The sequence below is a fragment of the Diceros bicornis genome, chromosome 6, assembly GCF_020826845.1.
Source record: "Diceros bicornis minor isolate mBicDic1 chromosome 6, mDicBic1.mat.cur, whole genome shotgun sequence".
Lineage (NCBI taxonomy): Eukaryota > Metazoa > Chordata > Mammalia > Perissodactyla > Rhinocerotidae > Diceros > Diceros bicornis.
Window position 1 is genome coordinate 13,691,140 of NC_080745.1, and position 25,766 is coordinate 13,716,905.

General features: G+C 38.3%; 2 protein-coding genes and 1 non-coding gene across 4 annotated transcripts in view; 2 read left to right on the forward strand and 1 right to left on the reverse strand.

Annotated features, from left to right (window-relative positions):
- PARG (poly(ADP-ribose) glycohydrolase) overlaps positions 1 to 3,128 on the reverse strand; it is a 124,629-nt gene extending 121,501 nt beyond the window's left edge. Inside the window, exon 1 of one of the 2 annotated variants that reach the window (XM_058542866.1) lies at positions 2,671 to 3,128. In XM_058542866.1, coding sequence (XP_058398849.1) covers positions 2,671 to 2,890 — 220 coding nt within the window. In that variant the 5' untranslated portion in view covers positions 2,891 to 3,128. The remainder of the gene's footprint in view (positions 1 to 2,670) is intronic. The other variant, XM_058542868.1, reaches the window with a different exon arrangement.
- Positions 3,129 to 3,225: 97 nt separating this feature from the next.
- Positions 3,226 to 25,766, forward strand: part of LOC131406956 (mitochondrial import inner membrane translocase subunit Tim23) — a 32,248-nt gene continuing 9,707 nt past the window's right edge. The window contains exons 1-6 of the mRNA XM_058542872.1: positions 3,226 to 3,469; positions 5,639 to 5,697; positions 14,476 to 14,569; positions 14,790 to 14,874; positions 18,251 to 18,309; positions 20,171 to 20,281. Coding sequence (XP_058398855.1) covers positions 3,364 to 3,469; positions 5,639 to 5,697; positions 14,476 to 14,569; positions 14,790 to 14,874; positions 18,251 to 18,309; positions 20,171 to 20,281 — 514 coding nt within the window. The 5' untranslated portion in view covers positions 3,226 to 3,363. The remainder of the gene's footprint in view (positions 3,470 to 5,638; positions 5,698 to 14,475; positions 14,570 to 14,789; positions 14,875 to 18,250; positions 18,310 to 20,170; positions 20,282 to 25,766) is intronic.
- Positions 17,542 to 17,745, forward strand: LOC131407761 (small nucleolar RNA SNORA74). Its single transcript, XR_009220627.1, has one exon. It is a non-coding gene; the product is annotated as a small nucleolar RNA SNORA74 (small nucleolar RNA).

Here is a 25,766-nt window from a genome sequence, read left to right on the forward strand (position 1 = left end):
CTGAATAAATATCAATTTCCCTCTCACCTACTTCTCCTAGGATAACTATATATAAAAAAAATTTTAAATACCAAGTTCTTAAAAGAATTCCAAAATTTGAAACAATAGTTCTTGGTACAAATTTGGACTTTGAACATTTTGTTAATTGGTGTCCTGTGCCAGGTATGTATACAGAAAACATTTACACACATAAAGTACAGCCAAGTATTAATTTGGTTCCTCTTCTGCAGAAACTCTTTCTGCAGAAAATCAGAAGATCCAACCAGTGAGGACTGCCCCCCACCACCTGCAACCAACTCCTCCTTTATATGCAAATAAACTTAATAAGACCTCAAATTAGCCTGTCACAGAAGTCAGATACAGTACTTGGAGGCCACCCTCAGTTTCCCCTCCCCTCCACTCTCCTTCACCAAGTCTTCTGAAATTACATCCTAAATTTTAAACCCATCGCTTCCTCTCATCTTCAAAATAGCACTAACATTAAAAGAACAGTTACATCACTAACTGACAACTACATTTGTTTTCCTGTAACTGGTCTCCTTGTCTACAGTCTTGACTTTCTCTAAACCAGTGTTTTACAAACTACAAATGACCAACATTTGTTAATGAAATAATACAGACAACATAAGAATGTGTTATATATAGTAAGGATAAGTGTTATTTCATGAAACATTTGTTCGTTTTAAATATGCCATATTTACCAGGTTACATATATTTCTTACTGTGTACCAGGTGAAATTTATACTGTGGGTTGCAGTCAGAAAAGTCCAAAGGCCACTGCCTAAGCCATAGTAACTAAATGATGTCTCTCATTTTTTTTTTTTTTAATTTTTTATTTATTTATTTTCCCCCCAAAGCCCCAGCAGATAGCTGTATGTCATAGCCGCACATCCTTCTAGTTGCTGTATGTGGGACGCGGCCTCAGCATGGCCGGAGAAGCAGTGCGTCGGTGCGCGCCAGGGATCCGAACCCGGGCCGCCAGCAGCGGAGCGCGCGCACCTAACCGCCAAGCCACGGGGCCGGCCCATGTCTCTCTTCTTAAAAGCTTTTTAGTCACTCCCCATTAACCACAGAATAAAGTCCAAACTCCTTGAAATGACACTCAAGTTTGTCCATGATAAGCTCTTGCTCCCCTTCTCAGCCTCATTTGACACTCCTATCATTCTTTGGTCCATTCCTACCACTTTTTGCACATGCCGTTCCCTCTGCCCATATAATTCTTTCTCTCCTTGATTGATAACAGCAAATCCTGCTCATCCTTCAATACTTAGTTCAGATCTGCTCCCCACTGCTTCTAGGTCCTGAGAGAACTAAATGTACACCATTCATCAGAGGACTGCCTGACCTCCTCCCAGCCTCTTATACTGTTGTCCAATGCATGCTTTTTGAAATTCTCTCTTCCCTGCATGACACAATGAAAGCCAGGCTTTCCTCGTACTTCTCTGGCTGCTTCTCTTCAGTTTACTCTTAAATGGTGGTATTCCTAAAGTTTCTGTCCTAGGTCGCCTTTATTTCCTCTACATGCTTTATACGATCCAATCTACTTCCATAGCATCATTTATCATGTTCATGCCAAGAATTCCCAAATCTATATTTCCAGCACAGATATATTTCTTATTGGGTACAAACCCATGTATCCCATTCTCTCCTGAATACATCCACTTCTCCCCTTTCCTACTGCCTGCAACCAAGTATAAACCATCATTATCTCCTAGAATAACTCCTTGCCTTGGGCCTGCATCTCTGCTCCTTTTCAATCCTTTCTTCATTTTCCACACACCAATCACAGGGTCCTTAAAAAATATGTATTTATATATGATAAAATGACTTCCCCACTGAAAACCCTTTAATAGCTTCTCATTCCCTTCAAGTTCAAAACCCTTAGCACTGCCTACATGTCCCAGTATAATCTATCTTTGCCTACCTCTCTGGAACCCTCTCTCTTACTACTCTCCCCCGTTGACAGTATGCATCAGCTGCAATCGGAACCATTTCCTTACTTCCTCTTCTTCTAGCTAACCCATCACTCTTCGGTCCTCAGAATAAGCAACTCATCTTCTGGGAAATTATCTTTAATTCCACACCCTGGATGAGATACTCCTGACTTCTACCATAAAGATGTGTCCCTCATCTATCAGAACATCCACTACCCTTTATTATGTTGACTTCTGTAACTGTCCTTCTCCTGATAGATTTCAGGGTCTGAAGACAAAGGCCAAGTTACTCCTGTTCAACACTGCATGCCAGAGACAAGTACAATGCCAGCTAAGACTAACAGCTCTGCACCCAGGGACCTAGAATCTGAACTGTGGGAAGTTGTGATTTTCCTTGTAGCTTTCTTTCCATTTAGAGGCTAAAGCTTCACATAGAAAATCAGACCTCCTTAACGACTAAGGCAATTTCTCAGACAAACCCGAGGAAGGCAAATAGGTGGAGTCTCCTGCCATTTTCTGCCCTGTGAGTGACTGCTCGTCATGGTTTCTCACACCAATCGCAACGGGAAAAATATGGTGCCATGCCCCCACTAGTATCCTTCGGGGCTCAGAAAAGGGACCTCAGAGTGGAACACACAAGACCAGAAAGGGGTGATAGAGTCCCTGGTCCTCAGACAAAGATCAAGAAGAGGTTTGGGCCGAGGCGAACGACAAAGATCTTTATTTCCCCACGTACCAAGCGAGGTGGCGCTGCCTCTGTGCGGTCCCGCCCGCCCCGGGACGCAGCCTGACGAGGACGGTGGGGCCCTGAACTGCACGGGAGCGTCCTTGGGATCGAGGACGCGCCTCTGCCTGCCAGGGAAGCTCCGGGCGTCCAATGCGGCCGGCGGAGAAGTTGCAGCGGTGACCCAGCGGGGTCGCTTGGTGCAGGGCTCACAGCCGGGGCCCGCACTCATGCTGGGACCCGCAGCGCACAGTCCCCGGGCCGGCCCGGGCGGAGAGCCTCATTCACTAACCCTGAGAGGGACGGACTGTGCCTCCTTCTCGGCGCCTCCCGGCACCATCCCCACTCTGTCGCCGCTTGCTTCTGTAGTTGCTGCTCCGCCGGCCTCCTGAGCCAGGCCCTAGCCAGTCGCCTGCCTTCCCTCTTCTGCTGACACCGCACCTGCCTCAGGATACGCCGCTTTGATTTTGGCTTCGTTCACTTTCCCACCGCCGGAAAGCTGCCGTCAGGCGCTTCCGGCTTCCGGGGCGCACACTGTCGCAAAGCGGAAGTGTGAGACAGCGGGCGCCGGCGCCCAGAAGGTCAGCGCGTGAAGAAGGTGGTGGTAACGCGGGTGTACCCGCGGTTGCTGAGGAGCTACGGGCGAGTAGACGACCCCGGCCTGAACTGGCGGTGAGAAGCAGACGGGCAGTTTGCTGCGACACCATGGAGGGCGGCGGGGGAAGCGGCAACAAAACCACAGGGGGCTTGGCCGGCTTTTTCGGAGCCGGCGGAGCAGGCTACTCGCACGCGGATTTGGCCGGCGTCCCGCGTAAGTATCGGGCCTAGCTTGCGAACATTTCTTGCGACCACGCTAGCCTTGCGGCGTGCCCTGGGTTTTTTTGCTGGCGTTCCCAAGCTTCAGTGCCAGTGGTGGGGTTAGTGTGTCTGCGTGGCCACTCTGTCAAGATCGAACAAGTTTTTGGAGCCATGGATCCCGGACAAGCTCTCTGGTTGACTTGGGCTCAGGAGGTGTTGCTTGTTTTCTTCCTTTTGTATCCAAGCCTCGTGCCTTATCTTTTCTCTTACACATTCCTGTGTGTTGGGGTGTGTATTTGGCCCTACGTTAAGAGGAGAGCCCAGCTCTGCAAGTAAATGCATTCCAAATAACGAGCTCCTAGATAACTTTTTAGCACAAAGTCATATTCTAAACCACAAAGTAGCCGTCAGGGCAAAACAGCAATAACGCATATAGGTGAGAAAGAAATATGAGACATATGGGACAGCTGGAGAAGCTGGGAAGTGAGCTGAGTTTAAATAAAAGCCATTTATAGACACGAAGAAAGAAGTCAGGTAAGAATTTTAGGAAAGGAAGTATGCAAGATCGAAGGTGCAGAAGCATGAATACCCTGCCTGTGCCCTCTCCTCAATCCTATGAACAAATGTGTATTCCAGATCTTTGGGACTTTGTAACTGTGGATATTCAACTGGATAAATAGAACTTGGACTTAAAGATAGTAGGAAGTTAGTGGAAGATAAGCGCTTTATAAGACAGTTTTCTTTTTTGAAAATTCTTGTACTGTTTCTCTAGGTCTTTTATGCTCAAGAACAAAAAAGCCCTTTTAAGTTCCTAGTGTCATGTGTGTCAAAACTGAATGTAGATAAAAAGATAACTGCTGTTTTCGTGGAGCTTACATCCTATTGAAGTGAGCCAAGTAACATAAGTAAAAACATTTCAGTTAGTGTTAACTGTGTAAAGGCAATAAAACAATTATAAGATGGTGATGGGAGCAGGTAGCCATTTTAGAACTGGTCAGGGAACACAATTCAGGGGTGTTGACATTTGAGCTGTGACTTGAATAAAATACATGTGTTTGGGGGGAGGCAAATGTACCAGGGAAAATGGCTAGTACAATTACCCTGGGAAAAAACAAGCTTAGCATGTTTGAGGAACAGCTGTTAGGTCAGTGTGTCTACAAAGTTACAGGGGAGTTGGAGTGGTAGGAGACAGAGATCAGAGGGGCAAGGAATGGCAGCTAATGTAGTGTTTTGTAAGCCATGGTAAAGAGGTTGGATTTGATTACAAGTGTAAATGTAGGTGATTTCCTTTTAAAAAATCGCTAGTTGCTATGTAGAAAGTGAATTGAAAGGACTAGAGCAAGTAAGGAGTCCATTTAGGTAGAAGATTGTTACTGTAGCCTAGGTGATAAATTTGATGGTTGAACTCGGATGGTAGCAATAAAGATGGCGATAAGTAACACAATTCACGATAGGTGTTGAATATAGAACTAATAGGACTTTCAGTTGATGAGAAGACCAGAGTCACGGGTAATGGATAGATTTGTGAACAAGCAGCTGAGATATGGAAGAATCTAAAGGTTAAATTTAATAAATGAGAAAGTTGATCTTTTTTGGTAGATTTTTCTGTCTTCAAAGTCAGTGGAGTTCAGAGTCTGGCCCTCTGAGAGTTTCCATTTTCTTTTCCCTGGCCCCCATGCCTCTGGTGATGACCCGAGAATTCTCTACCTTGCCACAGTAAGTCAACTCTGTCGGCAGTTGTCAACACTAAGATCTGAAGGAACTGCCTTAAAATATTTGTACACAACACATAGCCCAAACATTGTTTTTCCCATGGAATTAATTGGTGTCTTGTCAGTCTTATTTTGTAGTTTGTATAGTTGTCAAGCATTCTGGTAGCAAAGTAGAAAGACATTAGCTTTACAATTGACCTGGGCTGTGTGTCTCGCTACTTTGATTATTTGATCCATGTTACTGCCAATATCTTCTTGGTATGAGAGCCTGAGGAAGGCCCCAGAAGGAGGTAGCCCCAAAAACTGCCAGACAAGGAGGATAAGCATAGAAAAGTGGGAGATAATTTCACGTTCAGTGAGCCTGTAAGTCAAAATTGCAAAATACGTGAACCAATCAAGAGCAGAATTAACACTAAATGAAATAACTGTTTAAAATTTTGTTGCAATATGATGCTTTGTTTTCTCTCTAGTAACTGGTATGAACCCTCTGTCTCCTTATTTAAATGTGGATCCACGATATCTCGTGCAGGTAAGATTAAGACTAGTCCTTTTATGGTTTTACTGGTTTGATGCTTTAGTTCACCATTTAAAAAAATAATGCCAAGTACTTCTGCTGACTTGATCTATGATATTTACTTCTGGAGGCACCAAGTCTCTGGTCTCCATTCCCCTTTTTTTCTTGGAAACCCTGGAGATTTGGCTTGCATCTCTTCCTGACACTAGTTGATTAATTCCCTTTAAAGAGTTTTGGAGTTTGTTTTTTGTTTTCCCATTGTTTAAAATTGTGGCATAATATACTAACATAAAATTTACCATCTTAACCTTTTTTAAGTGGACAGTTCAGTGGTATTAATACATTCATAATATTGTACAACCATTACCACCTACCATCTCCATAATGCTTTTCATCTTGTAAAACTGCAACTGTACCCATTAAACAAAAACTCCTTGTTCCGCCTTCCCCCCGTCCGCTGGCAACCACTCTTCTGCTTTCTGGCTCTGATTTTTGAATACTCTAAGTACCTCAAATAAGTGGAATCCAACAGATTTGTCTTTTTGTGGCTAGCTTATTTCATTTAGCACAATATCCTCAAGGTTCATCTATATTGTAGCATGTGTCAGAATTTCCTTCCTTTGTAAGGCTGGATGATATTTTATTGAATAATATTAAACTTTCCTTATTCATTCATCTGTCGATGGAGACTTGGGTTGCTTCCATGTTTTAGCTACTGTCAGTAGTGCTGTTGTGAACATTGGTGTACAAATATCTCTTCCAGATTCTCCTTTCAGTTCTTTTGGTTATATATCCAGAAGTGGAACTGCTATATCATATAGTAATTTTCTTTTTAATTTTCTGAGGAACTGCCATACTGTTTTCCACAGCAGCTGTACCATTTTACATTCCCACCATCAGTGCACAAGGGTTCCAGTTTCTCCACATTCTCATCAACACTTTTTATTTTCTGGGGTTTTTTGATAATAGCTATTCTATGGGTGTGAGGTGGTGACTCATTGTAATTTTGATTTGCATTTCCCTAATGATTAGTGATTTTGAGCATCTTTTCATGTCCTTTTTGGCCATTTGTATATCTTTGGAGAAATGTCTATTTCCCTTTGTCCATTTTTGAATCAGGTCATTTTTGTTGTTGAGTTTTAGGAGTTCTCTATATATTCTGAATATTAACGCCTTATCAGATAAATGATATTCTCCCATTCTGTGGGTTGCCTTTTTACTCCATTGATCCTGTCTTTTGATGCACAAAATTTAAATTTTCATGAATGCCAATTTTTCTATTTTTGCTTTTGTTACCTGTGCCTTTGGTGTCGTATCCAAGATATCATTGCCAAATACAGTGTTATGAAGCTTTTCCCCAATGTTTTCGTCTAAGAGTTTTATAATTTTAGGTGTTACATTTAGATCTTTGATCCATTTTGAGTTAATTTTTGTATACAGTGTTAGGTAACGGTTCAGCTTCACTCTTTTTTTTTTTGTTTTGTTTTTTTTTTTTTGGTGAGGAAGACCAGCCCTGAGCTAACATCTGATGCCAATCCTCCTCTTTTTTGCTGAGGAAGACTGACCCTGGGCTAACATCCGTGCCCATCTTCCTCCACTTTATATGGGCCACCACCACAGCATGGCTAACAAGCAGTGCGTCGGTGCACACCTGGGATCCGAACCAGCGAACCCTGGGCCGCCGCAGCGGAGTGTGCACACCCAACCACTTGTGCCGCCAAGCTGGCCCCTGAGCTTCACTCTTTTTCATGTGGATATCCAGTTTTCACAGCACCATTTGTTGAAAAGACTATCTTTTCCCCCAAAAAGATAGTCCAAAATCATTTGACAATATATATGGGATTTTATTTCTGGGCTCTCTGTTCTATTTCATTGAGGTTCCATATGAATTTTAGGATGGGTTTTTCTATTTCTGCAAGAATACCTGTATTTTGATAGGGATTGTGTTGAATCTGCAGACTGCTTTGTGTAGTATTGACATCTTAATATTTTTCAATCCATGAACATGAAGTATGTTTCCATTTATTTGGTCTTTAATTCTTTCAGCAAGTTTTGTAATTTTCACTGTACAAGACTTTTACCTCCTTTCTTAATATTAAGTTAATTCCTAAGTATTTTATTCTTTTTGATTATGTTGTAAATGGGACTGTTTTTATAATTTCCTTTTCAGGTTGTTCATTGTTGGTATGTAGAAATGCATCTGATTTTTTGTGTTGACTTTGTATCCTGCTACTTTGCGGAATTCATTTATTAGTTTTAACAGATATTTTTGTGCGGTCTTTAGGATTTTCTACATACAAGATAATATCATCTATGAAGAAAGAATTACTTCTTCCCTTCCAATTTGGCTGCCTTTTATTTCTCCTTGCCTAATTGCTCTGGTTAGAACATCTAGCATTGCATGGAATAGAAGTGGCAAAAATGGGCATCCTTGCCTTGTTCCTGATCTTAGAGGAAAAGCTTTCAGTCTTTCACCTTTGAGTGTGATGTTTGCTCTGGCTTTTTCATATAGGACTTTTATTATATTGAGGTAGTTTCTTTGTACTCTTAGTTTGTTGAGTGTTTTTATCATGAAAGTGTGTTGGATTTTGTCAAATGTGTTTGCTGTATCAATTGAGGTGATCGTGTGTGTGCTTTTTCCTTCATTCTGTTAACCTAGTGTATTACATTGATCAATTTTTGTATGTCGGACCATCCTGCATTCCAGGAATAAGTCTCACTTGGTTATGGAGTAGAATCCTTTTAATATGCTGCTGAATTCAGTTTTCTAGTACTTTGTTGAAGATTTTGCATGAGTGTTCATAAGGGATATTGATCTATGGTTTTCTTATACTGTCTTAGTCTGGCTTTGGTATCAGGGTAATGCTGGCCTCATGCAAAGAGTTATGAAGTGTTCCAGGTATTCCCTCCACTTCAGTTTTTTTTGTGTGTGTGTGAGGAGATCAGCCCTGTGCTAACATCCGCCAATCCTCCTCTTTTTTTTTTGCTGAGGAAGACGGCCCTGGGCTAACATCTGTGCCCATCTTCCTCCACTTTATGTGGGATGCCACCACAGCATGGCTTGCCAAGCAGTGCGTCGGTGCGCGCCCGGGATCCAAACCAGCGAACCCCGGGCCGCCGCAGCGGAGCACGCGCACTTAACCGCTTGCGCCACCGGGCCGGCCCCTCCACTTCAGTTTTTGAGTTATGAAGTGTTCCAGGTATTCCCTCCACTTCAGTTTTTTTGGAAAAGTTTGAGAAGGATTGGTGTTAATTTTTGTTTGAACATTTGGTAAAATTCACCAGTGAAGCCATCAGGTCCAGGGCTTTTCTTTGGTGTGAGATTTTTTTTATTACTGAGTCAATCTTCTTACTAGTTATAGGTCTATTTGGATTTTCTATTTCTTGCTGAGTTTTGTGTTTCAAGGAATTTGTACATTTCATCAAGGTCATCCAATTTGTTGACATACAGTTGTTCATAGTACAGTCATGTGTCGCTTAACAATGGGGATATGTTCTGAGAAATGCGTCGTTGGGCAGTTATGTAGTGCGAACATCATAGAGTATACCACACAAACCTAACTAGTTTATCCTACGACACATCTAGGCTCTATGGTTCTGATCTTTTCGGAGCAATGTTGTATATGCGGTCCATCATTCATCAAAATGTCGTTATGCAACGCATGACTGCACTTTCTTATAATCCTTTTTAATTCTGTAGATTTTGTAGAATTGATGGTGATGTCCTCACCTTCATTTCTGATTTTAGTAGGTCGTCTCTCATTTTTTTCGTAGTCCATCTAACCAGTTTTTTGATTTTCTTGATGTTTTCAAAGAACTAACTTTTGGTTTCATTGATTTTTTTTCTTTATTGTTTTTCTATTCTGTATTTCACTTATCTCTGCTCTATCTTTATTATGTTCTTCATTCCACTAGCTTTGGGTTTATTTTCTTCTTTTTCTAGTTCCCTAAGTTGTCGAGTTAGGTTGTTGATTTGAGATCTTTCTTGTTTTTTGTTTTTTGGGGTTTTTTTTGGTGAGGAAGATCAGCCCTGAGCTAACATCTGTTGCCAATCCTCCTCTTTTTGCGGAGGAAGATTGGCTCTAGGCTAACATCCGAGGTCATCTTCCTTTGCTTTATATGTGGGCCGCCTGCCACAGCATGGCTTGATAAGTGGTTTGTAGGTCCACACCTGGGATCCGAACCTGTGAACCCCCGGACGCCGAAGCGGAGCATGCAAACCTAACCACAACGCCACCGGGCCGGCCCAATCTTTCTTGTTTTTTAATGTAAGCATTTATAGCTATAAATTTCCCCCTTAGCACCGCTTTCACTTAGTCTCCTAAGTTTTGGTGTGTTGTGTTTCCTTTTTTACTCATCTCTTGAGTATTTTCTAATTTCCGTTGTGATTTCTTATTTGATTTGTTGGTTGTTTAAGGAGGTGTTGTTTGATTTCTATAAAGTTGTGAATTTTCCAGTTTTCCTTCTGTTATTGATTTCTAACTCATCCTGTTGTGGTTGGAGAAGATACTTTGTATAGTATCTTCTAAAATCTATTGAGATTTGATATATGGCCTATCATGTGGTCTATCCTGGAAAATGTCCCACATGCACTTAAGGATGTGTGTATTGTTGTTGGGTAGGGTGTTTTGTATATGTCATGTTAGATCTAGTTGATTTATTGAATTGTTTAAATCTTCTTTTCCTTATTATTTTCTCTCTGGTTATAATGGTTACTATCCATTATTGAGAGTGGAGTATTGAAGTCTCCAACTGTTATTGTAGAACTTTCTCTTTCTTCCTTTATTTCTTTGACGTTTTGATGGTCTCTTATTAAGTGACTTTGTAAGTGTTATATCGTCTTGCTGTATTGAACCTTTAATTAATGTCGGTTTTTGTCTGTTGTAACCTTTTTGATTTAAAGTCCATATTTTATGATATTTAGTATAGCCACCTGCTCTCTTATGGTTATTATTTGCATGGATGTGACACAAAAAGCTCAAGTGGTTAAAAAAAATAAAACAATAAATTAGATTTAATCAAAATTTAAAACTTTTGTGTGTCAGACTATACCATCAAGAAAAAGAAAAGACAGCCCACAAACTGGAAGAAAATATTTGTAAGTCGTATATCTAATAAAGACAAATCTAGAATAAACTCTTAAAACTCATCCATAAAAAGACAAGCCAATTTAAAAATAGGCAAGGGAGGGGTCAGCCCGGAGGCGCAGCGGTTAAGTGTGCGTGCTCTGCTTCGGTGGCCCGAGAGTTCACAGGTTCAGAGGCACTGCTTGTCAAGCCATGCTGTGGCGGTGTCCCATATCAAGTAGAGGAAGATGGGCACGGATGTTAGCCCAGGGCCAATCTTCCTCACCAAAAAAAAGGGGGGGGGGGCAAAGGCTCTGAATAGACTTTTCTCCAAGAAGTTTACAGATGTCCAATAATCACATGAAAGATGTTCGATATCTAATTAGAGAAATGCAAATCATGAAACCATGAGATACCACTTTACACCCACTAGGATAGTAATCAGAAACAGACAGTAACAAATGTTGAGGATGTGGAGAAATTGGACCTTCATACATTGCTGTTGGAAATGTAAAATGATACACCTGCCTTGGAAATAGTCTGGCAGTTTCTTAAAATAATAAAAATAGAGTTACCATATGACCCAGTAATTCCGCTCACAGATATATACCCAAGAGAATTGAAAACATGTCCATACAGTAAATTGTACATGAATGCTTGTATCAGCATTGTTCACAATAGCCGAAAAAGTGAACACGATCCAAATGTCTTTATCAACTGATAAATGGGTAAACAAAATGTGGCATATCCATACAATGAGATATTTAGCAGTAAAAAGGAATGAAATAATGATACATGCTGCAACATAGGTGAACTTTGAAAACTTTGCTACATTAAAGAAGCCAGTCATAAAAGACCACATATTGTATTATTCCATTTACATGGAATGTCCGGAATTGGCAAATATGAAGAAACAAAAGATGAATTAGTAGCTGTGCAGGGTTGGGGGTAAATGGGGAATGACTGCTAATGGGTATGGGGTTCTTTTAGGGGTGATGAAAATGCTCTAGAATTGATTGTGACCTTTGTTGTACAATCTGCATATACTAAAAACCATTGAATTTTACACTTTAAATAGATGAATTATATGGTACATGAATTATATATCAGTAAATTGGTTTTGGTTTTTTTTTTTTTAAAGTAATGGTTGAAACGTTTTATTTCAAAGTTTAATCACTAACAATATCTGACAACTGCTGCATTTCTTGTTGAAGTGTTTAAGTAGAAGCAAGTTGATGGTTAGGACCTTGCCAGTTTAAAACTTGGTTGTTTTTGTAGGAAATGTTTGTCAAATATTATCTAACACTTTGTGTTCATTGGTTTTGTTTTAAAAGTTGTCCTCTTGTCAGTTGTTTAATCAAAATGTCAAAACTAATCACGTGTATTTTGCTTAAATGTTGAACCCAAGCTTAAAGGTTGTCCTCTAGTTCCGTTTTAAAATACAGTAACATTGTAATGCTGCTTATTAAGGTTAGACATAAAATATTTTTAAAAATTGTCATTTCTTGCTTAATCACAAACACTTATAGTGGCACCTTCCGTTGGAATGCTAGAGGGACTTCAGAATTGAAAAAATTTTCTCAATCTTGTTATAAATAACCATGGAAAGCCTAAATTAAACTACATCTTAATAAAAATTGCATTTTGTGAAACATTTTTGTCCATACTTTTGGAGGATAGAGACATCTTACATGGTACCTGTCAACTCACCATATAGTGATTTTTGGCAACAACTTTTATCTGAGGCATTATTTGTGGTTTCTCTTGCTATTGCTTTTGTATTATCACTACTTTTGCATACGGACTGAAATAGTAAAAATTATATTGAGTAGTCTTCCTCTTGTTAGACCAGAAGGACATCCAGTATAGAAAAAAGGAGAATTTAAATATTTCCAGTATCCATAATGTCATCTAGTTGAAATATAAAGATTTCGCATAATCTCAGCCTTCTGTTTCATCAGGTACAATGATGCCCATTCTTGGATTCCTTTCTCTTCTATATTAGCAAACAGTGGTACAGATACTATTTTAGTGACACTAGTGTCCTACAGTGTCAGCAGCACAAGTTTAAGAGGAACTTTTCAATATATCTTCCCTACATGCATTGTATTAAGATACTTGGATATCGACCTTGTTAGGTGCTTATTTCTGGCAGCGTTAATTTGGCTTGCAGAAGTTTCTTTTATAACATCATAAACTGTTAATCATATTTTTAAAGAAACTAAGAGCCTTAATTTTGTGGGGGGTTTTTCCCCCAAAAGAATTAATGTAATTTGGTCCCTCAGAAATCTTTGCAAATTTTTGTTATATTAAACAGTACATTTTTATTGCCTTGAAAAGATTACGCCCCAATGACAAGTAACCAATTACATTGTTTTCAAGTGGCTCTGTGTGAATTGATATACATTTGCTGAAACCCTATAGTGTTTTTATTATGGTTGACCCTGCCTGAAGAGTGAATTGGTGATGACATACACTTGTGCTTACTAATGTTCGTCACTACCATCTTCCCCCCCACCCTTTGTAATTAGTGATCCATTTCTGGGTTGAAGGATAATTATTTACCTCACCAAATCACATGTAGCATTTCTAAAAACCTCAAATAGGAAGCACAGTTTAAAACTAAGTCATTAATTTAAAAGTCAGGAAGCATCCAAAATTTACAGAACTGTGTATAATAAATACATCATGACATGGGATCTATTCAGAGTTTGCTTATTATTGCCCAACAGACCATTTCTGTGTGATGAGAATAGATGTGCTTATTTATTTGTGCAATTTTTGGTAAGAATGTAGGCACAAGCTGGAAACCAAAAACCAGTGCAGAGCTATAGTTTTCCTAATCAGGAATGCATTTACCAAAGGTCGATATTTACTAAAGCCATGTTCACTTATTAGTGAGTCTTTTTTGCCAAGGGTGTGTGCTGTCCTTTGGGGATTTATTTTAACCGTTTCTGTAAGGAAAGCTCTGCAAAAATGTATTGTATGTGTTCTTCTTAAAAATGTATTGTATAGCAAAATCAATCATATTGTGCTCTTACAGTAGTATTTCTCAACCTAGGATTCTTGGATGACCTTCAAGGGGTTCATACAAAATTTTCTGTATGTATTTACTGGAAAGAGGGTCTGTAGCTTTCTAAGATTATCAAAGGAATATATGCCCACAAACAGTTAAGAATTATTAAGAAGGTAATCGTGCCCTGTGTAACTGATTCAAACAGTTGTGCTTTTATAGTTTCTGCTTATTTTTTTAATGATTGTTTGGTCTTACACATAGTAAAATAGTGCTTGATGAATAGTAGCTAGAGAATGAAAGTTATTTTCCCCTTCCAGGCTAGTATTCTATCATATGTTACTTCTCATAGCTCTCAGTTTACCTTTATCTAGAGATGTCCTTCCTAAATTCTTTTGCACTGTTGCTTTAAATTTATCATTAAGTAAGACAAATTACATACAATCAAACTTATATTGAGAAGCAAAGTTCTGAAGGAGAATCCCTCCTAAGAACTAATGAGCATAACTATATATGTTGTATATTTCATTTCGCTCTGATTTAGGGTTTGCTTTTGTTGCAGAAAATTTTATTTTTGTTTGACCAAGTATAGTTGAGTTTTAATTAATTTAGGTTTTACGTTCTGTGAAATACTACTTCGAAAAAGTAAACAATACTTTGCAAGTACTGTTTCTTGTAGGAAGCTCAGCTTGGTTTTTGTTATTATCCCTTTAGGATACAGATGAGTTTATTTTACCCACTGGAGCTAATAAAACCCGGGGCAGATTTGAACTGGCCTTCTTTACCATTGGAGGATGTTGTATGACAGGTGGGTATAATAGTTTTTTTTAAGTGTCTTCAATCTAAGTAGTCAAAGGTGCTTTAAAATCAAAAGCAATTAGAATATTGGTTTTGGGGCTTGTTTTAAAAAAATTATTTACATTTTTTTGTCTTTTCCTATTAAATAAAAATGAAAAAGAATGAGAAGTGCAGTTATTTTTTAAAATAAAGCTGTATTATTTGGATGAATTGTTATTGTGAATTACTAGGGGCTGCATTTGGAGCAGTGAATGGTCTACGGCTAGGATTGAAGGAAACCCAGAACATGGCCTGGTCCAAGCCAAGAAATGTACAGTAAGTCTCATGTAATTATCCAGTATAGTGATGTTTGAATATTAATCTCTACTCTGTGGGCTTGATGAGCACAACCTTGAGATTACAAATGTTTTGAGTATTGGTAATACTTTTGGGATTTTTTTTTTTTTTTTTTGCAGGGGAAGATTCACCCTAAGCTAATATCTGTTGCCAATCTTCCTCCTTTTTTCTTCTTTTACCCCCTCAAAGCCCCGGTACATAGTTGTGTATAGTTGTAAGTTCTTCTGGTTCTTCTATGTGAGCCACCACCACAGCATGGCTACTGACAGACAAGTGGTATAGTTCCACGCCCGGGAACTGAACTTGGGCCGCTGAAGAGGAGCGTACCAAACTTTAACCTTTAGACCATCAGGGCTGACTCTGGTTGCTTTTTTTTTTTTTTTCTCCTTATTCAAAATAAAAGGAATTAAAGAATCAGGTTACTGAGTCTAAGCTTTTAAAAGGAGTGATTTTGAGTCAGTGTCTCTCAGTCAGCGTCGCTCAGTCAGCTTGTGCTACCCCAGCCTAACTTCTCAGCTACACCTGTTCCATTCTGCAGGCCTACATAACATGCTTTTCAAATCATTAAATTACTAGTACCTTATTTGGATTGTTCCAGGGGCATGCAAAACCATAGTATGTGCGTAGTAAGTGAAGAAATAAGAAGCATGTAAGAGTGATTACTAGAACTGATGTCATTTGACTTGAACTTATTGACTTCACTTTCCATTTCTGAAATGGAAAGCTGCAGAAAATTTAAACAAATCTTAAAACTTAGAGGCAGTTCCAGAAGGAATAAGACAGTCTTCTGTTAGGAAATTGAAGTTGGCAGAGAAGGGAAAGTAAAATTTAAAAGGTCAGAAAGTATGTAATGTATAGCTTCACCCTGCTTGAGAAATAAACATGACCGGTCCCTGTTGATATTCCCTAAATAATGTTTTTTTTTTTTTTTTTTTTTTTTTTTTTTGCGAGGAAGATCAACCCTGAGTTAACATCCATGCCAATCCTCCTCTTTTTTTTTTTTTTTTTTTTTTGCTGAGGAAGACTGGCCCTGTGCTAACATCTATTGCCAATCCACCTCTTTTTTTTTTCCCCGCCCCAGTAGATAGTTGTATGTCATAGTTGCACGTCCCTCTAGTTGCTGTATGTGGGACACCGCCTCAGCATGGCCCGGCAGGTGGTGCGTCAGTGCACGCCTGGGATCCGAACCGGGCCACCAGTATCGGTGCGAGCGCACTTAACCACTAAGCCGCGGGGCCGGCACCAATAATGTATTATTTAGTTTTGCATGTGTTTATATTTTATGTGAGTGGAATCACAGAGTATGTATTCTTCAGTGGCTCATGGTTTTGTTTTGGACACTTTTTTTTTTTTTAATTTATTTTTATTTTATTTTTTTTGTGAGGAGATCAGCCCTGAGCTAACATCTGCCAATCCTCCTCTTTTTGCTGAGGAAGACTGGCCCTGGGCTAACATCCGTGCCCACCTTCCTCCACTTTATATGGGACGCCGCCACAGCATGGCTTGACAAGCAGTGCGTCGGTGCCCGCCCAGGATCCCAACCGTTGAACCCCGGGCCGCCGCAGTGGAGTGCGCACACTTAACTGCTTGTGCCACCGGGCCGGCCCCTGTTTTGGACACTTTAAACTCCATCTTCCTTAGCCAGCAGATGGCAGCAGGTGTGCTAGAATTAGACCTTGAAAAACCTGAAGGCCTGTCAAGTTTTTCATATTCCTGTTACTGTATGGATTCCTGCCCTTGCTTTACTAGCCTAGATCCTTGAATATTTTTATGTCTATATTGTTAATATTTGTTCCTTACACCAGTAAATTTTTTTTTTACTTTTTGTTTTATGGAGAGTTTTGAATATATACAAAAGTAGACAAAGTACAGTGAACACCCATCCTCAACAACCATCAACCAGGACCAAGATCAGTTGCCTCCTATCTCCTCTCTGCTCCCATATTATTTTGAAACAAATCCCCAACGTCATAACATTAAATACCAATTTGAAAGTGGAAGGTCTCCTAGAAAACATAAACCTTTGTTCCTTAAAACAGTGATAATTATTAATTTTTTGGACAGAGTTGAATTGTTTTGCTTTTTGTAAGTCATATTTTTAAAATCTTTTATACCATTTTTTTAAAATAATTATTCTGATCTTTCTAGATAGGGAGACAGCATTTAAAAATGGAAAGAAGATAGGGTTTGGGGACAGACAGAAACTACATAGTAGTTTCCAAGTCTATCTTCGTTACTTACTGTTTTGTGATCTTAGGTAAGCTTTCTATACTTTTTGCCTTTAAGGACTGTTGAGAGATGATTAAAGTAAGAAGTAGGTAAGGGCCGAATAAATGGAGGTATATTGCCAAATTGCAACCCAAAGAATTTTACCAGTTTGCAGTGCCACCAGCAATACAATAATGAAAATTAACAGTTTTAAAAGCTTGTTATAAATGAAAAAACAGTGTGCTGAACTTATAAAATATATTGGTAAATATGTAACATAATTAATTAGAAACAATATACTTCTCCATAATCGTTGCTAATTTTTTAAAATAATCTTTTTAGAAGTAATAGAGATTTTTGTTATTGTTGAGCATTAATTTAAATGAGTTCTTAAATTAAATGAGTTCTTTTACTGTTTGCCATTGTAATTCCATAATTTCCAGCAGTAGTCAGCTATCCGGACAGAATCATTCCTGTGATGGTGTTACACTGCTGGGAGAGGAATGTCCTGTCTTCTTCCTCCTGTTGCCTCCGTCGCTGTTCTGGTGGTGTCTGGCACTGGTTCAAGGCGGAACTCTGCTTCCTTGAGAGTGTGCTAAGCATTCACTTCCGCTGCTTGGTTCTAGTCTGGAAGCAGACACAGAGTGTGCTTTCTTTGTGTGGTCTAGTTAGATGGCTTTTTTCTTCTCATTGAGTATTTATCTTTAATTCTGCTTTATATTTTATAATACTCCATGCTTTGATTCTACTTAATATCTGAAGTATACTCCCCTCAAAAAAACATAAATTATAAGCTAGTTTGTTCATTATAATGGTTTTTTTCCATAGGTCAGTTTCTTTAAACTTCTGTATAAAACACATTCCAGCCTGTCATTCAAAGCCTTTATATGTTTGATATACATTCAATAATAAGAATTTTCCTTACTCATTTGCCTGAAAATGTTGGAGGTTTAACCTAACATTCGTTTCTAGTTATATAAAGTAAAGGCCATCCTTATTGAATTCTGAGCTAGTAAGATAAGTTGTAAAATTAAGAAAACTTCGAGTATTGTGTTTATATGTTTTAAATAGCTAAAATTAGAGTTTTTCAAATTACTAGAGAAATAATGATTCTAAATACAGATTCTTTCTCTTTCTGCCCTGCTAGGATTTTGAATATGGTAACTAGGCAAGGGGCGCTTTGGGCTAATACTCTAGGTTCTCTGGGTAAGTAGAAATCTCATCTGATAATAAATCATTAATGCAAAGAAAGAATATACACATATCATTGAACAATTTGATCAACCAAAATTCTGGTCCTAGGATATTAAAAATTATGTTTAAATCCATCCTAGTGAGCAGTCTAGATACTACTTAGGAAAAGACCATGAACTACATAACAGAATAATTCCAGGTGCTAATACCATTGTGAATATCATTTCTGAATGTTTTAAATCTTTTTAAACACTACATACCCTACTGTCCAAGCAGTACCGCAAATAAAAATCATGTTGTAACTAAATGAAATCCAGGTAATTTAGGTCCAAGGCAAATGGCTTTGTGTATTAGGAAAGGTTCAAGGTCCTGTAGTTAGACGTGACAGATTAATCCAACCATCTTGCTGTGTTTTCCTAATAGCCCGTTCAGCGTTCTGTTTACCTGGGTAGATTTTCCAGACTTAATTGCCAGAGTTGCAGTAGGGCCTTTGTAGATAATGAAAACATTTTCATTTCTAAGCAAGAAGTAATTTAATAGTACTTAGTCAGGAGCAGATGATTTCATATTGTATTATTCATGAATGATTGACTCTTGATTACTCACGACTTATAATAAACCTGCTTGTGGCGCTTATGCCCTAACATCTACGGTTTTCTTGGTAACTTAGTTGCAAGTCTGAAAATCTTTTTAATTGTGACAGATTAAGTAAGGGAAAATGTAGGTATCTCATTGAAAAGATAGGAAAGCCTCTGTTGTGACAGAGTAAGATCCTAGCCTTGTCATGGGATTTGGAAGCAGTACATTTTCACACTGTAAAAGTCAGATTCACGTTTGGGATCCTCGTAAATGGCTGCTTCAGTATGCTGCTCATGCCTCCATTGCCCCCACCCCCACACACATCACCCTTCTTTGTTCCTATTTGGTGGTTTATATACCTAGAGTGACCAGCCATCCTTGTCTGCCTGGGTCTGTCTTAGTTTTAGCACTGCAAGTTGCATGTTCCAGGAAACCCTAACTCCTGGGCAAACTGGGATGGCCAGTCACCCTGTGTGTTCCCATTGTAAATATGATCAATCACAATAGTCTGCTCAAATTTAGCTTCAGTTAAGTAAGTTGAAATGGGAAGAAGAGCCTTTATAGAAGTATAAAAACGTTACAATAGAGGAGTTATAAGGCTGAGCTTGGTGTAATGTTGACAGGGTCAAAAGTGGCTATAATTTTGAGAAAGGGTAGGTAAAAGGATTAATGCATTCATGGCTAATAGGAATCATTAGGCATAGAAGAAGGGTGGTTTAAGGGGAAGATGTCAAAACTAAATAGTGCTAGAGTTACAGTATTTACATGTGAGGAAGTATTAAATGTGAGGAAGCAAACCTCAATTTTTTTTTGTTATATTTTTCTTATAGTAGAAACACATGTGTTTTTGTTTTTGTTTCTAAATCCAAAATACAGCTATTATAAATATAAGTGGAAATTAAAGATATTCTTCCTGGGACTCCCCAGTGGTACTTTTCATAAGTGGCTACTGTTAATGTTTCTTCTAAATCTTTCCCAACATTTTCTTTGCATATCCAGAGTCATACACACATGTGCCTGCTTTACTTAGAAGTGAATATAACTCTTCCTGCTTTTTGTTTTGAGTATATAGTATTTCATTATATGGAAAGTCCCTTTCTGGATCAGTCCCCTCTTGGTGGGCATTTTATTTGTTGCAGGCTTTTGCTATTACAATCAGTGTTCCAGTGATCATTCTTGATGTATCTTTGCATACTTATAGAGTAATGTCTGTAGGATACATTTATCTAAACATAGTTGCCATACTGACCTTCAATCACTTATTTATTACTGATCAGTTCCATTTCTCCTGTAGCTTTGCTCTATAGTGCATTTGGTGTCATCATTGAGAAAACACGAGGTGCAGAAGATGACCTCAACACAGTAGCAGCTGGAACTATGACGGGCATGTTGTATAAATGTACAGGTAGGTACTACCGAATGGAGAGCTATCTCTTAATACACTGGAGGTATGCTTTTTATTCCTAGTTTCAGAGGAAACTTTATACATTTTTGCAGTATAATCTAGTGTTCTCTGAAACCTCATGGTTATTTTCAGTTTTATTTTTGATTTTGTATTTTAATTTTGGTAAAATACACATAACATAAAACTGACCATCTGGACCATTTTTTAAGTGTACAATTCAGTAATATTAAATATATTTACATTGTTTTGCAACCAGTCTCCAGATTTCCTTCATCTTGAAAGACTGAAACTGTACCCATTAAATAGCAACTCCCCATTTTCTCCTTCCTTCAGCTGCTGGCAGCCACCATTCTACTTTCTAGCTTTATGAATTTGACTACTTTAGGTACTTCATTTAAGTGGAATCGTACAGTATTTGTTTTGGCTTACTGCATTTAGCATAATGTCCTCAAGGTTCATCCATCTTGTAGCATGTATCAGAATTTCCTTTCCTTTTAAGGCTGAGTAATCCTCCATTGTGCATATATACCACATTTTGTTTATCCATTCATCTGTCATTGGACACTTCAGTTGCTTCCACCTTTGGCTACTGTGAATAATGCTGTTATGAACATAGGTGAACTAAATACCATTGAATTTTGAAAAAATAGTCAAAACTCTGTCCGTTCAAAGGGAAAGGACAGAGGAAAGGGGACACACAATCCTGAAAACTATTTCAGAAAGTTCCTTCAACAAATTAAGAAAGAAAGAAAGGAGGGAAGGAAGGAAGGCTTTCACTTACCACAGGTGAAAGGGGCATTTCTGTTCTACTCCACTTGAGAGCAGGGTCTGCCTACTTTTAGAGAGAGCCACTGTCTAATTTCTTCTCAGCTGTGTGGCCAGAAGCACAGCAGAGCCTCAGCTCCGTGTCTCAGTAGGCCAAAATCAAAGTATTGGCTGCGGCTGTGGTTCTTAACTGGGACTCCAGGTCCTCGGCAAAGATAACTCATCATTGCCAGAATTTATTCCTTCTCTTGCTTTTCATGTGGCTCTCTCTGTCTTCAAGCCAGCAACTCACATCAAACCCTTCTCATGCTTTCACTCTCTCTGACTTGCTGTCTGACATAAAACGTCAGGGGGGGAGGGTAAAAGTGTGGGGCTTTTAGTAAGAGGTCAAACTTAAGAGATCATCAACTTAATATAAATTACTATTTACATAGGTTATTATATATGAACCTCATGGTAACCACAAACCAAAAACCTAGGATAAATACACAAAAAATAAAGAGAAAGGAACCCAATCATGACACTAAAGAATGCCATCAAACTACAAGGGAAGGCAGGAAAAGAAGAAAGGAAGAGAAGAACTACAAAAACATCCAGAAAAAAAGGAACAAAATGGCAGTAAGTACATACTTATCAATAGTTACTGGAAATGTAAATGGACTAAATGCTCCAATTAAAAGACATAGGGTGGCTGAATGCATAAAAACAAGACCCGTTATATGCTGCATATACGAGACATGCTTCAGACCTAAAGACACTCACAAACTGAAAGTAAAGGTATGGAAAAAGATACTCCATGCAAATGGAAATGAAAAGAAAGCTGGAGTAGCAATACTTACATCAGACAAAATAGACGTTAAAACAAAAGCTGTAACAAGAGACAAAGAAGGGCATTACATAATGATAAAGGGAACAATCCAACAAGAGGATGTAAGACTTGTAAATATCTATGCACCCAACATATGCATAAAGCAAATATTAACAAACATAAAAGAAGAAATTGATGGTAAATACATAAAGCAAAATTACATAAAGCAAATATTAACAATACCTAAATACCTAAAGCAAATACATAAAGCAAATATTAACAAACATAAAAGAAGAAATTGATGGTAACACAATAATAGTAAGGGACTTTAACACTCCACTTACGTCAATGGGTATATCATCCAGACAGAAGATCAATAAGGAATTGGCCTTAAACAACACATTAGACCAGATGGACTTAATAGATATATATAATATTACATCCAAACACTATAGAATACACGTTCTTTTCAAATGCACATGCAACATTCTCCATGATAGGTCACATATTATAGGCCACAAAACAAGTCTTAGTATAAGAAGACTGAAATAATATGAAGCATCTTTTCTCACCACAACAGTATGAAAATAGAAATCAGCTACAAGAAGAAAACTAGAAAAGCCACAGATATGTGGAGATTAAACAGAATGCTACTAAATAAACAAGTATTAGATCAATGAAGAAATCAAAGGAGACACCAGAAAATACCTAGAGACAAATGAAAATGAAAATACAGCATACCAAAATCTATAGGATACAGCTAAAGCAGCACTAAGAGAGAAGTTTATAGTAATATAGGCCTACCTCAAGAAACAAATCTCAAATCAACAATCGAACAATACACCTAAAGGAACTGGAAAAAGAAGAACATACGCAGCCCAAAATCAGTAGAAAAAAAGGAAATAGTAAAAATCAGAGCAGAAATAATGAAATAGAGACTAAAAAGATAATAGAAAAGATAAATGAAACTAAGAGCTTGTTCTTTGAAAAGATAAAATTGACAAATGTTTAACTAGACTCACCAAGAAGAAAAGAGAGACCGTTCAAATAAAATCAGAAATGAAAAGGAGAAATTACAAGAGATACCACAGAAATACAAAAGATTATAAGAGAATACTATGAAAAGGTATATGCTAACAAATTGGATAATCTAGAAGAAATGGATAACTTCCTAGAATTATACAACCTTCCAAAGCTGAATCAAGAAGAAATAGAGAATCTTAATGTAAGACCAATCACTAGTAAAGACATTGAAACAGTAATCAAAAACCTCCCAAAAAACAAAAGTCCAGGACCAGATGGTTTACCCAATGAATTCTACCAAATATTCAAAGAAAATTTAATACCTATGCTTCTCAAACTCTTCCAACAAGTTGAAGAGCAGGGGAGGCTTCCTAACTCATTCTCTTAAGACCAACATTACCCTGATAGCAAAACAAGACAACCACAACACAAAAAAAATTATTACTTTTACTATTACAAAAAAAAAAATGAATATTCCTGATGAAAAGAGATGCAAAACTCCTCAACAAAATATTAGCAAATCGAATACAACAATACATTAAAAGGATCATACACTATGATCAAGTGGGATTTAGTCTAGGGATAGAAGGATGGTTCAACGTCCACAAATCAGTCAACATGATACACCACATTAACAAAGTGAAGAATAAAAATCATATGATCAACATAGATGCAGAGAAAGCATTTAACAAGATACAGCATCCATAAAATTATGAAAGGAAAGTACCTCACCGTAATAGAGCCCGTATATGAGAAACGCACAGCTAACATCATAGTCAGTGAATGTCATTTCACTCAGGTGAAAAACTGGAAGCTATCCCTTTGAGAACAGGAACAAGACAAGGATGCCCACTCTGACCCCTCTTATGTAAGATAGTACTGGAAATTTTAGCCACAGCAACTAAGCAAGAAACAGAAATAAAAGGGATCCAGAATGGAAATGAGGAAGTAAAACTGTCACTATTTGCAAATAGCATGATTTTATATATAGAAAACCCTGAAGAATCCACAAAAAACTGCTAGAAATAATAGACAAATACAGTACAGTAAAGTTGCAGGGTACAAAATCAACGTACAAAAATCAGTCACGTTTCCGTACACTAACAACAAAATAGCAGAAAAGGAAGTCAAGAATACAGTCCCATTTACAGTCGCAACAAAAATAATAAAATACCTAAGAATAAATTTAAGCAAAGAGGTAAAAGATCTGTACACTGAACATTATTGAAAGAAATCGAAGATGACAGAAATGGAAAGATATTCCGTGCTCATGGATTGGAAGAATTAACATAGCTAAAATGTCCATATTTCCTAAAGCAGTCTACAGATTCAGTGCAATCTCTATCCAAGTCCCAGTGACATTTTTCATGGAAATTGAACACAGAATCCTAAAATTTATGTGGATCAACAAAAGACCTTAAATAGCCAAAGCATTCCTGAGAAAAAAGAGCAAAGCTGGAAGCATCACAATCTCTGACTTCAAAATACACCACAAAGCTGTAGTACTCAAAACTGTGGTACTGGCACAAAAACAGACATACAGGTCAATGGAACAGAATTGAAATCCTGGGGGCCAGCCCGGTGGCGCAAGCGGTTAAGTGCATGCGCTCTGCTGCGGCGGCCTGGGGTTCGCCGGTTCGGATCCCGGGCGTGCACCGCTTGGCAAGCCATGCTGTGGTGGCGTCCCATATAAAGTGGAGGAAGATGGGCACGGATGTTAGCCCAGGGCCAGTCTTCCTCAGCAAAAAAATAAAAAAAAAGAGGAGGATTGGCAGATTTTAGCACAGGGCTAATCTTCCTCACAAAAAAAAAAAATTGAAATCTTAGAAATAAACCACACTTCTTTGGACAGCTAATCTTCAAAAGAGGAAGCAAGAACATACAATGGAGAAGGGAAAGACTCTTCAATAAATGGTGTTGGGAAAACTGGACAGCCACATGCAAAAGAATGAAAGTAGAACATGACCTTAGACCATACACAAAAATTAACTCAAGGTAGATTAAAGATTTGAATGTAAGACCTGAAACCATAAAACTCCTAGAAGGAAACATAGGCAGTACACTCTTCAGCATCAGCCTTAGCAGAGTCTTTTTGAGTATCATGTCTCCTCAAGCCAGGGAAACAAAAAATAAATGGGACTGTATCAAGCTTAAAAGCTTCTACACAGCAAAGGAAACCATCAACAAAACGAAAAAGCAACCTACCGGTTGGGAGAAGATATTTGCAAATCATGTATCCAATAAGGGGTCAATATCCAAAACGTATGAAGAACTCATACAACTCAACAACAATAAAAAAACAATCAAGCCAAATGGGCATAGGATCTGAACTGACATTTTTTTGAAGAAGACGTACAGATGGCCAACAGGCACATGAAAAGATGTTCAGCTTCACTAATTATAAGGAAATGTTAATCAACACTACAATGAGATATCACCTCATGCCTGTCAGAATGGCTGTTATTAAAAAGATAAGAAATAACAAGTGTTGGAGAGGATGTCGAGACAAGGGAACATTCATACACTGCTGAGAATGTAAACTGGTACAGCCACTATAAAAAATGGTATGGAGATTCCTCAAAAAATTAAGAATAGAACTATGGTATGATACACCTATTCCACTGCTAGGTATTTATCCAGTGAACATGAAAGCACTAATTCAAAAAGATACATGCACCCCTATAGCAGCGTTATTCATATTAGTCAAGACTTAGAAACAACCTAAGTGCCCATCAAAGGGCAAGTGGATAAAGAAGATGTGGTATATATACACAGTGGAAGACTACTCAGCCATAAAGAAAAGATGAAATCTTGCCAGTTGCGGCAAAGTGGGTGGACCTTGAGGGCATTATGCTAAGTGAAATAAGTCAGACAGAGAAAGACGAATAC